Source organism: Cataglyphis hispanica, chromosome 24 (genome assembly GCF_021464435.1).
Source record: "Cataglyphis hispanica isolate Lineage 1 chromosome 24, ULB_Chis1_1.0, whole genome shotgun sequence".
NCBI lineage: Eukaryota > Metazoa > Arthropoda > Insecta > Hymenoptera > Formicidae > Cataglyphis > Cataglyphis hispanica.
In genome coordinates, this window is record NC_065977.1 from 1,187,356 (window position 1) to 1,203,337 (window position 15,982).

The following is a 15,982-nucleotide window of genomic DNA, read 5'->3' on the forward strand; positions in this document are numbered from 1 at the left end:
AATCAGCCAATTCTGCGCGAGGATCGAGACTCGCGGAAATTACTGCCCGAGACGGATCTATTGGAAGATGAGAATGCCGATGCTGCACGAATTCTAATGCCGCAGGAAAGAACAGTTGCAGCTTACGATTCCAGGGTGATCTCTGACGTGCAGGGAGTTAACGAAAGAGCAATTTCAAGGTTTTTTTTTAATGTTCGATATTAATTATAATATATATATATTTTTATAGTTATATTTACTTTTTACATGTAGATTAATTTAATTTTTGTATTTAATGGACATAATACTTTATTTTTTCATGTCAATTTATTTATTTCTTTTTATAATATTTTATATAATATTACATAATTATGTGCAAAAAAAATTTTAATTATTATTACTTTGTATTATATTAAAGTTGCTATTTTTTAAAATTATTTGACGAAAAGAAACGTATTTATAGAAAATTGAACAAATACAATTTGGTTAATTATAAAGCTAAAATATATTAATTATTTTTAGTAACATAAAGTTTAATAAAAAATAGTTTCAAAACAATAACTTTAACTATTCACTTATACATTGTTGGTCAACCACTGCTAATTGCAACAGCAGGAACAATGAGGAGGAAGTTTTGAATAAGAATACAGACTTGGAGAAAAGACACGATATCGATATTGAATTAGCTGATCCTGCAAGTTTCAACGATAATAAGGTATTAAATTTAAAAAAAAAGAAAAAAAAATTATTGAAAACATTATCAATAATAATATTTTTATATAGGAAAAAAGTTTTGATGAATCTGAGAATACTTTAAGAAACTTTGAAATCTATGAAAAGATTCATGAAGAACCACCTCGCGCGAAGATCAGCATAGACGACATACGAAACAAAACTCTTTACAATAAAACTCAATTAGCATCCATGATATTTGATGGGAAAGAAATTACGACTAATCAAAGCTTATCGGGTGTTGGAAAAACGTATGTTGATTTTTCACAAAACCCGACAATGTCAAAGAACGAAGAGACCATCAAAATTTCGCTAACTGGTAAAATTCAAGTGAACGGCGGATTCAATCAAACGCCAATGCTCATAAGTTTCGATGCTATTCCCGATGAATCTTCAGCAACGCGATCTTCGGTTTCCACAGACTTGTCAAACTCAATTGTAATAGTTGAAACAACAACCATTAATTTTCCCGATTCAAACACGGGTACTACGTTTGATCTCTCATCAATAGTCAAGCACACGAATGAGGAAGCGAGTGATACATTAAGAGTGATAGCGAACGAGAATTGCGAAGCCGGGAGGACAAATACGAGTGAAGTCACGATAAAGTCTGACGAAAAGTTTTTCGATCTGACGCGAGGCAGCGGGAAAGAGGAAGGGAAGACGGAGAAAACAGATTCCCGGATCGAGAAGAGATTGGACAAGTATAGCGCAAACTCAAGAACGGCCAAACAGGTATTTCCAAAGGATTACGCCAAGTCGTCGATCGTACCGAGTGACAAAATGGGCAGGACAAAGATCGCAAGGATGATATCCGAGCAAACCGACCAAGCCGTCGACAAATTGGATTCTCGTGCATTCGCGAGCCCGGTGCGTTTCCCGAACATTTTGGGATCCGTGCTAGTCGATAAAGACAGTCCTGAAGATCAGAGACACGCGATCGAACAGTCGCAATGTCGCGTCGACGTTCCTTCGAGCGAAGCGAACCGATCGGAGCTTGATCGATCGAATACCACTGATCTTCATATTATACCAATTTTGCATATCAGAATCGAGAAGCCGAGGGTCGATTCGACGAAGGGCAAGAGGGACGGAATCACGCGTTGTCCCAACGAGGACTCGCAGAACGTCACTTCCGGCCCTTGTTACAGACTTCCCCCGATCATTCGCAAACTTGAACTTCCCGAGACGACCGTGCACGAAGTGCAAACTTCGAGTAATTATTGGGACAACGTATCCGCTGAAACTTTTCCGCCTGATATCCAGGAAGCGACGATAAACGAGTGGAATGTTGGAGCCGCGAGATTCTCGTCACCAACGCGATTGGAGGATGACGTTCCCCAAGTCACGACCGGATACGCGACAAACGAGACGTCTTCTACCGAGAAATCTACCCGGTGCAACACATGTAATGATAAATCAATTAACAGAATTCGCGTGAGGAACATGATGGCAATAGTGAGATTCATGACGAAGTTATTGAAGATCATCGCGGAAGAGGAGCCTCCTTGTCTCGGAACGCAGGCAGATGAGATGGATATTCGCATGAAGGATGTTATCATCAACGCGTCTAGTCACACAGAGAATAATGTCGGAAAGCAGAAAAGTGTTGCTGATAGAACGACAATGATACTAGAAAGAGAGAAGGAAAATTTTACGACCACCGAGTGCCAATCGACAATCTCGGAGAGGATACCCGAGAAATCGTCGCCTTTGAGCGATGCCACTTTTGAAACCGAAGCGTTCACCTTACCGTGTACTTCCGATGAGGCATTCAAGAGCGAAGTACCAACCACGCTCCTTCAGACATCTACAAGCAGGAAAGTACACGCCCCTACTTCACCGACTTTCTCCGCGACGCCAAAGTCCTTTCCATTATGCGAACTTGAGCGGGAGCTTGGCGAAAACGCGTCTCGGAAAAATATCAGCGTCCTACATCAAATGGAACAAAACTCCAGCGTCTCGTTTAACGACACAAAGAAGGATTCGGAAGCAAAGGAATCTCGATTGGACGACAGCCAAACCACTGGTTTGCGGCCACTGAATCAAGATCGAAGTTTCACCGATCGACTTCACTTTCGTAAACAAGAAATTGCTTCCACGGCAAATTTCGACAGAAATAAAATCGCACCGGAATCTCTCCAAGGGGAATATTTGGCGAGGAATAAAGACGTTGGATTTCGATCATCAAAATCGACTGATGCCGCTAACGATATCATCGGGTCGACGCGCGTCTCGCGAGGTGCTTTATTAAAGCAGATCGATACCGTAAGGAAGGACAGACTCGCGCGCACGAAGAAGAAGTCGAAGAAGGGGATATCTGATCGGCGCGACACGAGAACGAAATTACTTAATAGTTTCGGTAGAAAGGGTTTTTCGGAAGATTGGATCGGCGATCATCGGGCGACGGCCGCGCGGCGATTGTCGATCGACAAGAAACTCCGGGAATCGCGCGAAGTACCGGGCGGAATTGCAGCGTCGAAAAAAGTCGTATTTCGGCGCGTCTGCGACGAGATTAACTGTCTTTGTGACCCAAATTTCGGCAGCTGTGCAAATGATTCGGCCAAGATCGAAAGACCCGTCGCCGTAAATGGCCCCCTGGCAAAACTTTCGACCGATGATGCTCTACTTACTGTCAACGGAGGTTCAAGCTCGCCAAGAAGAGCAGTTTCCTCGGAAAAAGCGGACGTGATTCGATATTCATCGACGACCGGCGATGTTGGCGCTCCTAAAATCGACGAGGAAGTCGCGAGTGAACCCATGAGGTCTGTCACGAAAATGATAAAATTTATAGCGCGATATGTACTTAATTAAACTATGATATTATTATTTTTCGCTAATGTTTATTTTTTATTGTTTGTTTAATTTTATCGAAAATATATTTTTAAGAAATCTATTTAAAAAAAGAAAAAAAAAAAAATATTCAATCGTAATAGAAAATTTCTGTTTTCCGAAAATGTCCCATGTAATTAGTCTCATTTCTACATGACAGATTTCGTAATCTTTCACGTTATGTCATAGCACACCGAACAAAAAACGAAATGTCGGTTTCCGGAAAGGTAAGCGCGTATTTAGAAAGCGACTGCAGAGGATTCCGACCGCAGAGAAGAAGAAGGTACAGTGGAAAAAGAAGAGGAAGAAGAAGGGCGGTCAGAGGATGAAGATCTTGACGACCGGGAACCACCAGCGCTTCAGGAGACACTTATTAATGGCATCTCTCGAGCCCGAGTATGACGCCGATGATGTCGCGGCGAGACTATCGGAACGCTACGTCGTCGAGAAACGAAACTCGGAGAATTTTCATAAGCTTGCGAGAGGAAACGTGAAACGGTGCGAGGACGAGAGCCGACGTGAGCTCGATGGATCGAAAGTCGATCCCGGACGAGCGCAAATCCGGGGCGGTCAAGATTGCGCGGATCGCAGACACCCGCCGAATATCGATGCGGCCAAATATCTCGAGTCCGCGCATTGTTTGCGCTTCAGTGATTTATGGTAGGTCGCCTATGGGGATTTAAGGGGATCGCGGATCGTGATTCATGTTCGAATATCGCGTTTATGGTTTCGTTTCTCGAGAAACAAAGAGCGAGAAACAAGAATCGTTTTTTCGAACCTTATAAATTAAATATCAAATTAAAATCAAATACCTTATATAAAATATCAAATTCAAATTCAAATTAAATACCAAATCTGATAAAAAGATAAGAAATTTAATGAGATTTTTGTTCATTAATATGTTATGAAAAGTATAAAGATAGTATCTTTTTTATAAGATTTGAAAGGATTTGAAAATTGAAATTGTAATGATAATAAATTGAAAAGAATACATTCTATCTGAAAATAATGTTGTGAATAACAGGAAACTTTTGTCTCACATTTGTTATGAAGAGAGCGTTGTTTTACCTGTCAGCGTAAAGTTTATTCAAAGAATTATGTGACAATCATGCACAATGGCCGATGGTTTTTAACAGTATTAAAATGACGACCCTCAATCATTTATTTTCTGTTTAACACAGTGCAATGTGCGCGCCGTAACAATTACAGACTGTAGACGTAACAAAAGCAAAGATGAGTGCTTTGTTTCGTGGCTTCGATAGTCTCTGCAGTTGACGTGCCGCGCAAATTGATTAACAGATAATCAATACGTACGAGATATCGTACATAATGTTCGACATGTTTCAGAAGTATCTGTGCATATCGAACTAAAATTCTCTGTCGCAACTTTTATTTAATAATTACAAATATATTATTATTATTATCATCGATTTTAAAGAGATTCGCAGAAAGTAAACACACCTTACACAGGGAAAACATTTTTTAGGTATTCCGTATATCAGTTGAATGATCCCATCGTCGAGCACACAGTCTATCTACAAGTTTACGAGAAACGCACTTTAAGGAATGGATCGATTTACTGGGAGGATCTCACCGAGGATTCCATAGTCAGGTAAAAGAGAGAGAGAGAGAGAGAGAGAGAGAGTGTGTGTGTGTGTGTGTCTCGCGATTGAATGTGCGCTCAAGTATATTCGAAGTGGCCCGATAAACTTCACGCTAGACAGATCGTTTATGCCATCAGATTGGGCACGTTCAACAGGCACCATAGAAGCAGTCAAGATACGATCGCTTTCGCTTACAAGAAAATGAAAATGCCCGGACGGAAGGAGGAGGTCCCTAATTTGGATGTCGTTCGCGATCGTCTTTTGGTGCCGTCGTCGGTGACATCAAAAGGTTCCGGATATCCCGTCGAAGGTATTGAACTCTGTTTCAATATCTTCCCCTTCAAAGTTATGATTAGCGAGACGCGAGTTTTTATAATTTTTTCACAACGACATTTGTATTGAAATTAAGTAGATAATTATTTATCGGATATAAAGCGAGCAATTTAATTCTTATTCGTGATTGGAGAAAGAGTTTAAAGATTTCTTTTGATTTCACATTCAAAATATATGAAAAAATGATATATCTACAATAGTGTTCGAAAAAGGGATTTTTTTTTTTTTTTAATCAAAATTTTATGATAATTAATCGAAAGATCTTAAGCAGCGAAATATTTAATTATTGAAGGATACGAAATTAGAATGCGTGTATCGTAATACGTGAGGTTTCATGCTATCGTGTCATTAAATAAAAATTTAACATGACATAAAAGTCAAAAAGGTTTGACATTCCAAAAACGATATTTCGTCGACAACTTCACTGATACGTAAAACGACTTTGCAAGCGTGACGTCGATTCGACAACTCGCTTTAATAAAACTTAATTGAGAAGATTTTCGTCAAACGACGATGTGTCGATGTAGGCGAATCGAACGAGTATCTCGTGGTACCAGCGAGCAGCATCAACGAGAACGGAAACGAGTGCGACAAAGCGGGCGTGGGGTTCGCCGCATTCGCCAAGCAACCGGATCGGTGCGGGCATGTCAGTGGTACCTGTTTGAAAAATCAGCCCCTGGCCTACCGTAGGCACGACGTGGTACGTATGACAGGTGCAATAAATGAAACAACACTGAAAATAGCCTTCCTGTCCTCGGGCTATCCCCGTCCCCTTCGTAAGCGTGGAGCGCGCGAGACGCTTTAAGTGCGCCCGCTGCTCTCGCTCTGTGTAACATGATTTATCGCGCACGAATTTAATACTTATACCCTCCCCCTCCCCCACGTGAAACGTTACGAGGGGAGATTTGTTCAGGACGACGGGAAACGGACAGTCGCATACAAATCGGTGGTCCGGCGAGGGACAGCGCGGGATTTTTATGTACGTCGGCTCGTTTCTCTGTGTGATACGCGAGACGAGGAATTCGAACCGCGTCTCGTTTTTGGAACGAAATACCGAATTTGTCTCGCGTTCACAAAATGTATACGCGCTGATGGCTCCACGCTACGCGAGCCCGTCGTTGTTATGTCGTTTTGAATTATTGCGATGCGGACTTGGATTCTATGAAATCGCGTGATCGCGAAACGACGTTATAAAATTTCCAACGGAAAGGGATTTATTCAACATTTGTACGATTTTGTACATTCTAATTTTACAAATTTAATTTACCATTGCTCCTTTCACGAATGCGATTGTTTTATCGAAAATTCCGCGAAACTCCAAGCCAAAGTACTTTTTCCCTTTGTTATCTATATGAGCTGCATTACAGTTGATGTCAAATCTTGTTAACTGTTTTTGTACTAGATTTTTCTGTCCTTAAATAAATAAATAAATAAAATAAATAAATAAATACGAATAAAAAGGATCGGAAATCCTTTTTGCTGTCGGGTCAAGGCAACATCTAGAGTAATCAATTAGATCTCGCCTGTCGAACTATATTTGCGCCGAACGTATAATACGTCATTTCGAGGTTTATCGGCGAACGCAGATGACGGGTTACAGATGCGTGTTACAAATGTACGTTCCTCATCCCCCAAATCACCCCGGAAACCACCTCGCATTCCCGCGAACATTTCCGCCCGTCGGCTGTCGAAGGTCGGACCGCTGTTCGATCTAGTGTCACGTGTCGACAGGAAGCTCGCGTCGCCGGTCGACCTGGTTGTTACTTCTTGAGCAATTTCGCATCCGTGCCGAGCGAGCCCATCAAGTACAGCGAGAGCGGAAGCGGAAGCCGCGAGTTTCTCGCTCTCGAGTATCATTCGCCGCACGTGTCTGCGATCGACATCGAAATCGGGGTGGATTACAATGCCGCGCTCGCAGGAGGGTGAGTCTCGAGATCGGCCATATATATCAACTCGCTAGCTAACGGGCTGATTGTGAGATTATCAACTCTAGCTTCGCTTACACTTTACACGCTAATTCTCTCAATAACCGATTTGCTAATTATTTCGAATAGCACTTGTTATTTGTGAGTAAATCTCTTTTTTATGAAATTCTTTATTTCATGTTTTATACTGACAAGAATAGAATATATCATTTTTGAGATAGTAATACTGACGATATATATTTTACATAAAAATTAAATAATTATTGAACTTATCATAATTTTAAAAGAATTATGTAAATATTAAATAAATACTTTTTATATAAAACGTAAAGTACTCATAATGATTATCAAGATATCATTCATCCTAACTAATGTTATCAATGGATATGATGTTTTAAATGTCAAATTTTTTACAACGTTTAGACGACATAAGCGATATTTTATAAATTAAATTTTCTTATTATATAATAAAATCGACAATAAATTAACAGAATATTTTGATATAACATTCAATTTATATGCGTGTACGATTATTTCTTAAAAATCTGTAAATCTTAGATGCATGGGCCGCATCAGTCAAGTGAACGTAAATAGCACAGCACTCGATCATACCATAGTAACGATCGTGATTACCAATACGGGTTTGATACCGACGTCTTATTATTCGAAGATCGTGGACTGTCCCGATAGCCTTCCAGAGTCTTGGGTGAACGCTACATTTCCTAAAAGACTAATTCAACCTCGACGGAATCGAGCAGTGAGCTTGAGTCTTTACGGCGAGTTGCCCATAAACGAGTTTTACTGCTCTGGTAAAAAAAAAAAAAGAAAAGAATCAATGACTCATGATAACTAAAAGAAGATAAACTATGATTGTTTTGAAATGAAACCCATATTTAAATAATTAATATTTTTTTACAATTTCTTATATTTTTCCTTTTTAATGCGAATTCTTCTCGAGTATCGTACGAATGTAATCATCGTAATCACTGCGTTCGAAATATATTCCAGTGCAATTGTTAAACCATTTCGGGGAATTGATGGCCACCAGGGAGATAAAGGTACGAAAAATGGATCGTTGCTTCTGCACGCTGCATTGTTTATGCGTGTGCGTGGGCGACGCGCGTGGCATCGACTGTCAACCGATGCCGCTCGAACTTTATCACGCAGCTGGATTTCGCGGTCCCGTCCCGTCACGTCATCGCCAAATTTTCTCGGACATTTTCTTGGACGTTATGTACTTCGTCGTGTTGTTAATATTGCTCTTGCTTCTCATGGGTTAGTGCAATCGTTTCAATAGCTCCTAAAAATTCGTCTATTAATATATCTTTTTATAATTCGGAATCTTGTTGAAGCAGCTTTAATCGGTTGTATTTTTAATATTTCCTAATTATTTAACAAAGTTCATAATTAACGTCATTTTTATATATTCTTATTGTTTAGTTACTTTATTCTAGCATTGTATCTCTCGCAATTCATTTTTATATTTTTAACAATGTACACTTTGTTTCTTCTCTAGGTTTTCTGAAATGGTTTATGGGCTTGTACATACCGGCGATAGGCCGTTGGGGCTTAGACTCGTTGCTGGAAACCAGCATAATGTCGGAGTATTTCGAAGGAGAATTAAAATATAAGCGCGTGGTGAGGGATGAGCACGGTGCACCGGTGCATCCGGATACGCGCAAGAGAACCGTCAGAATATGCAGCAGGTGAGAACACAATACATGAATATATGCACAGTGGCGATTCAACGGGTGTATTCTTGTATTCAGGAAAGCGGAATTCTTCCTAAACGCGATGTTTTTCCTGATTTTCCCGTTCGCGGTTTGCTGCCATCGCCTCAAGAGATTTTCTCGATCCGACCGAAGACGTTGTTACTCGAAAGAATCTAAAGTAAGAATCCTCTCCCTTCGTCCTTTTATATATACAAATATATATTTATGTATGTGTGTGTGTGTCAAGTAAAATTAAAGTGGAACTTTGCAACGCAACCTCATCTCCTTTATTGCGGCACGTGTTCCGCGCCTTCTCGTCTAGATTAGTTTGACGGCCAACGAAAGCGAACATATAAGAACGATCAGCGTGAACACTTATGGCGATAGTCGCGATTCACAAATGGAAGCCGAGGACATCAAGTACATGATAGACGAATTGAAGAAGTCTGAGGAATCGTTACGTAATCATAGTAGAAATAAGGTGAGCATAAGAGGAGTAACGAAAAAAAAAAAAAATAAAAATAGATGACAGCAATAGACAGGTCGATGAAAAATATAAATAAGAGATTACATTTGAAGTGACATTTCAATACTTTGCGCATTCTCTTTAAAAATATCTAGATAATAATGGAGCATTTTTGTACTAAAAATATATATTTCGAAATTAGGAATATCTCTAAAAATATAATATCTGAGCGTTCGGAATGCACATGGCATAATAAATATTTCGTGCAACGAAATTAAAAATTAAAAGAGTAAGAATGATGATACTTTTTTTATATTTAATATTCTCTAATATAAAATATTTTTAAAAAATTTTTTTTTTTAAATCGAAATTTTCTCCGTACGTTAATTATCCGAGTGTAAAATTAATCGCGCGTGTTAGTTTCGACTACGCGGGATTAAGAACACCCTGAGGATCATATATATTTGGGAATGGAATTTATCATGATGAAGGAGTAAAACAAGAGAGCAAACGTATATGTATATGCAGAGAGATTAGAGAGATTGGAGTGCAGGGAGATTAGAGTTTCGGACATGTGTAAAATATAGGAAGAACGTAAACGCGAAAACGTTCGCGCGAGCGGGGGACCACGCACGTATGGCGCAGTACGTGACCCCAAAATAGCGAATGGGATACGACGACGATTGGGCTGATAAAAGCGATATTTCATTCGTGCATACGCGTAATACGCCATTCCTCATGAATGCGCCATAAAGTAGATGTTATTTGCCGTTTTGAGAATTTTGAGAGAACGAAATATCCGGATAAGCAAAATTAACGCGTTATATATATATATATATTTTTTTATATTCAAATATATTTAGATATTTTTATATTTATTATCCTCTGTAGACATTAAATGTTGTTTATCGAAATGAATAGAAAGAAAGAAAGAGAGAGAGAGAAAATCAAATGACAGGATTGATATCGTTGCGATTTTGTTCTTTCAGAGAAACCGCTATATAAAAAACTACCGATCGTGTCATTAACACCATTTGGGAGACCGAAATAAGTTTGACGTAAACTGTCATAGGAATTTTAAGAATCGTCTTGTGAGATCCGACATTCAAGATATCTCTATAGTTATTGCTAATATCGTTATAAAATATATGTATGAAATACTATAGTTTAATAAAGGTATAACGATTATTTTATATAGTCTGTAATATTAAAAACCGGAATAAAATTCATTAAAAAAAAAAAAATATTTAAATATTATATTTTTTTCTCAATTATATAACTATGCACTAATAAGTGCAACTTCATAATTATTATTATATATTTTATAATTATGATTATGGCATATTGCGGTTGCTATAGCTTTTAATTTTGGGATACCGTAATGAAAATAATTTATAATAAAAAGTACAATGCAGAAAATAAGTTCGCAAGAGAACGAAGAAGAAAGAGGAAGCGCATGGAAGGGCAGAGGGGGGTCCAAGAGAGTAATGCGCAATGCGGTTGTGCCGGAGACTCGGAGAATTTGTGACCGCTTCCGGCGGATATCTACGACACGGGGGTGGGTGTATCCCGGGGTCTAACCCATTTTTTTCGTTGAGTGCTATTTATGTACACCATCTGGATGTAAATATTCATGCGGGACGCGCGCGCGCGTTGCGTATTCCTAGCCGCGGCGAATCGAAATAAATGTCCGTCTCGCGGGCGAAACGGGCGGAATTTCCGCTCTTCCATCGAACGGACACTCATCGGTACTTTATCTGTGTCTTCGATACTTCTGTGTGCGTACGTACGTTGGAATTATGTTACCGTAACTTGCGTTTGTCTATACTTTTGCGGAAAACGCCACTGACCTCGTTCATCTTTAATTCCGCAACCAACAGTCTTGTAACGAAGGGTTGCAAAAACTAACAGAGAAATGAATCCAGAAAGTTTAATTCAGAGTTATTGCAAAAGGACAATTTAAAGGTCTGTAAAGGAGAATCAATCTATTTGGAAGAGGGAAGCAATTTTAACGAAAACATGAAATGAAAATATACATTTGCAATGCGTTATTTTTAAATATGATAAAAAGGAGCAATGTTTTTGATATAATTATATCACGATGCAAATGCACACGCGGTTATTTAATATATAATAATATTCTTCTGTAAAACTATAGCAAAAAAATGAATATTATGATTGTAGTTAAATAACTATTTTCATTTGTGTAGATTTTATGAGCATAATTAGATTTTTATCGTATTAAATTATCTGATTAAATATCAATTCTATTTTACTGAAATTAATAATATTATTACAATAAAATTATTAATGTGAATATATATAATAAGTATATAATATATCTAATTTCATGATTATTTATTGACTTGTTAATAATTATATTAATAATAATATTCATTCAAAATTCATAAAGACAATAAGAATTTTAAAAAAATTTAAAAAGAAATAATTTAAAAGGAGAGATTAAGATACCCATACATTCAGTTACTTTCAATCTAATTTCTGATATCGCAGCAAATAATCATAAAATATACACAAAAATGAAACTAATAAGTTCTTTGAAAGTAGAGTTAATTTATAATATTCACTTCTGCGTCGACGAGGCCAGGCATCACCGGTCAAGAGGCGACAGTTGCTCGCTCACATCTCAACCGCAATCTCATATAAAATCATGGGTATGCTCCTTATAAGTATGGCGCAATCATAGCACAATGCGTATGCAAATGTACACACCTGCGCCGACTTCCGTATGTCTGTGTGACGACGGCCTGGAGAAAGGCCGTTCTTTCGCCATTGTAATCCGGTAGCCTCCGGGCCTCCCGGGTTCTTTGGGATACATATCGGCCGTACGTACTCCAATGACCACCGGAGAACGGTAAATGGATGGATACGGGCATCAACGGAACAATAGCCATGCTGGGTAACGTCTATCTGGTTCGCCACGAGAAGAATGCATCGTTCTAGGTTTTCGCGATCGGATACCACAGGCCTCGGTTTCGCTTCGCGTACATCGGACGCGAAAAAGTCAGACAACGAGTAAACTAGCGGATCTCTTATTAAAGAACTTATATATCGTATCATGATAACTTCGTGGAGAGAAAACCGTTTAAATGCAAAAATTAATAATTATTTCAAATATCAGATATGCTTCATTTTGGCGATCTCTGTTAATTTTTATCGAGCACTTCAAAATAATTTAGTTTAATTATACGAAGCGTATTTAGCAATTATATACAATGTGTATTTTATTACTTAGCGATTAAAGAGTAATGCGAAAACCACAATCGTATTAAGCTATAATTTTGCCGTTATTAAAAATTATATTTGAATTGACGACAAATTTGAATGCGATGCCAAATATATTCAAATTTAGTCATTAAAGAATTAATTATATAATCTTAAATATCGGATTAATCTATCCTCATTATTTTCTATTGTTTCAATATTATCTTACTGAATAAAACGCGCGAAATAAATAATCTCGATAAATAAGCGTCACTTACCAGTTTAATAAGTCTAATCTTACCGTCTATCGCCGATTGTATAATCGTAGAAAATGATAGTGTACCTCGAAAGATAATACGTAAGGAAATACACACGGAACTGTTCGGATCTCGAGTGTGTCGCCGCGCGAATAACAAAAAGACCACGCGTGTTGATGTTGTCACCTTGACAATAACACAAGTCAAACCGTCCGACAATTAATTTGTTATCGTCACGAAATATTTACTATGCTATAAAATAAACTCATGTGAAATATTATATATATATGTGTCTTGAATTTCAAGTGTATTATTGCGCGCTCTGAATCTGAAGGCGGATTAGCAAATCGATTACATCGACGAAAAATACAAAACGTGACGTAAGATATATTCGCACATTAGTAATTGACAAAATAAATATCAAAATAATATATAATTTTAATTTTTAAATCTTGTTTTTTTTACATTGATTTTCTACCTTAAATAAATTACGTGAAATAGCCATTTTGTTAATTCGATAAAAAAATGCATCAACCGATTTGTTGCCGCAAAATATTTAATGTACTATGGAATAAATATATAATATACATATACCTGCTTTTCGTATATTAAATTAATTTTAATTATCAAACTATTATCGCGTATTCTAATTTTTATTTGAAAAATAAAATTTACCTAGAAGATATGTACAATAAGTTAATATATTACAAACAGAATTTTCTTCTCTTTCGAACCTTAATTCTCGGAAAATTATTTTTTATTCATCGTCAGAGTATTTTAAAAAATTCCACAATATTCGTGCATTTTTTAAAACAAAACATAAAAGCGCACCGCCACAGGAATTTTTAATTATGCATACGCCAGTGAGTAAATTTTGAAATATACAAAGGTCTTTCAAATGCTGTTATTAAACTATTTGGTTATAGCAAAATATTCTAGGATTATAAATAATCTGATAAGGCAACATTGGTAATTTTTATAATTTTGGCACAATTAACGCTGATTATTCGTCAAAATTTCAGGATCTTAATATTAATATTTTTTAATTTTTTTATTATTTACTTATTTCAAGTTTGCTTTTTATAATTCTTTAGTTTTAAATTATATGTGACATAAATACCTAATATCATAATCATTTCTAGTAAATTTATGTCGTTTAGCTTAATGCTTAGTGTATTATAATAAATTTTTAATTTTTGCTCCAAAAGTACTTTAAATTACTACGAGGCTTGACGTAACGTAAAAGATACTAAATATTATAACATGTACTTGGAGCATCGTACTCGCAATTTGCAGCTTGGCGATTTGTCCGGGAAGCCGTCATTTCGTTAATGCACTTGCGGGACCGAGACTAAAATTAACGGCGCGCTTCTGGTGAGTCGACGTTCAAGGTTACTCGCGAGTTTTCTTCGTGACTTCCGCCATGAGGAAAAGCGCCGGGCACGTACCAAATATTTATACCGGCGATTGCACGTGGATGCTCCCAGAGGATGGGAGAGCAGTTTCGTTTCAAAGAAGGCACCGGCTGCAATTCCACGCCTCTCTCATGCCGCAAATAAATAAACTGACTTTTCTTCCCGTCGAGGATATCGCGACGCTTCGTAGTTCCGCAGCTGCGCATGTTGACATTTCGTAACTTGTGGCAAGCTTAGAATACGGTAGAAAGCCACGGGGCATCATTGAAGCTCTTGAAAGTTCCATTCCTCACGCGCGACACTTTGTTTTTAATATGACGGAGTAATGGGGTTGTTACGAGCAAACGAGCTCGTCTACAGTCGTCCTTGTGTATGCGATAAAAGAAGGAAAATGGTGTTGATCTTTAGGCAACTAATGTTTTTAGGAATAAGCTTTTCCGAGTAAGAACTTGAATAGAAAAAGCCTTACGTTGAATTTCAATTAATCAATCAACAAATTTTATAACATCAAATATGGCAATATCATAATAATGGGATAAATAAATTTATCATCTGTTCAATTTCAAATGAATTTACATAAAAATAACGTATGTAATCATCTCTTCCAAACTTTCTTCATATGTTCCTTCTGTAAACATGTCAAGATACATCGGAGACACTGCACTTCCTTCATCGTTAACAGAGGTTTGAAATCACGTTCTAATAAATACGAAAAGTTTGCAGAAATAATGTGCACACTGTAATATCAATTTTATTTTGTTGAGAAAAAAACTATAAATTAAAACTCTCAAAGTGTCAATATTTAATTATAGACCAAGCACTCTAGCACGCACACAGTTTATAATAAAAGTGACAATAATACGAGTTCTATCATTTCTTTTCTCTCTGCGTAATTTTTTTATTCATATTTATGCACTATATTTCTGCAGAAATCCTCAATGTTGTAACATTGTGCGTGATATCGAGATAAGATCGCAGAGCGCATCTTACGTTATAAAAGATGCCCTAAAGATCGTAAAAATGATTCCACGCGTATTTTCGCGAATAAAACTTCCTTCCCGAGAGATAATTTCATTTGATATTTAATCTTCTCGCGATCAGTCGGCCAGCCGACCATCGCGTCGTTGTATCGCGCTTACTCTCTCTCTCTCTCTCTCTGCTCTTGCTTACTCCCGCGATAAACTGAAATTAAATAAAACCGCACAAACCGGTTCGATTCGCCGCGATGCAGCGAGAGATGCATGCAACAGCCGCGCGCACATCTGCCGCACAATGAATAATGCGCCGCACAATCTGAGGGCGCACAAATGGTGTGATTAAGGGGGACACAAAAGGGTGAACACCACGTGAATATATCCTTCGTACTACGCCACCCTGGAACGCACCCGATCTCTTTCTTTCTTTCTTTCCCACCCTCCCTTTCCCCCTCTCCCCCACCCCCTGCGCCCCGGCCCCTCTTCCGCCCTCCTTTTTCACAATTCGCGATCTTTTGTCTTCCCTTC

At 37.9% G+C, this 15,982-nt stretch overlaps 1 protein-coding gene across 1 annotated transcript; it reads left to right on the plus strand.

The window, feature by feature from the left end:
• Nucleotides 1-8,637: 8,637 nt before the first annotated feature.
• On the plus strand, nt 8,638-10,611 carry LOC126858278 (uncharacterized). The gene is made up of 5 exons (XM_050608482.1): nt 8,638-8,680; nt 8,922-9,111; nt 9,175-9,295; nt 9,440-9,598; nt 10,573-10,611. The coding sequence occupies exons 1-5, from the start codon at nt 8,638-8,640 to the stop codon at nt 10,609-10,611; spliced, it is 552 nt and encodes a 183-aa protein (XP_050464439.1).
• Nucleotides 10,612-15,982: the final 5,371 nt, after the last annotated feature.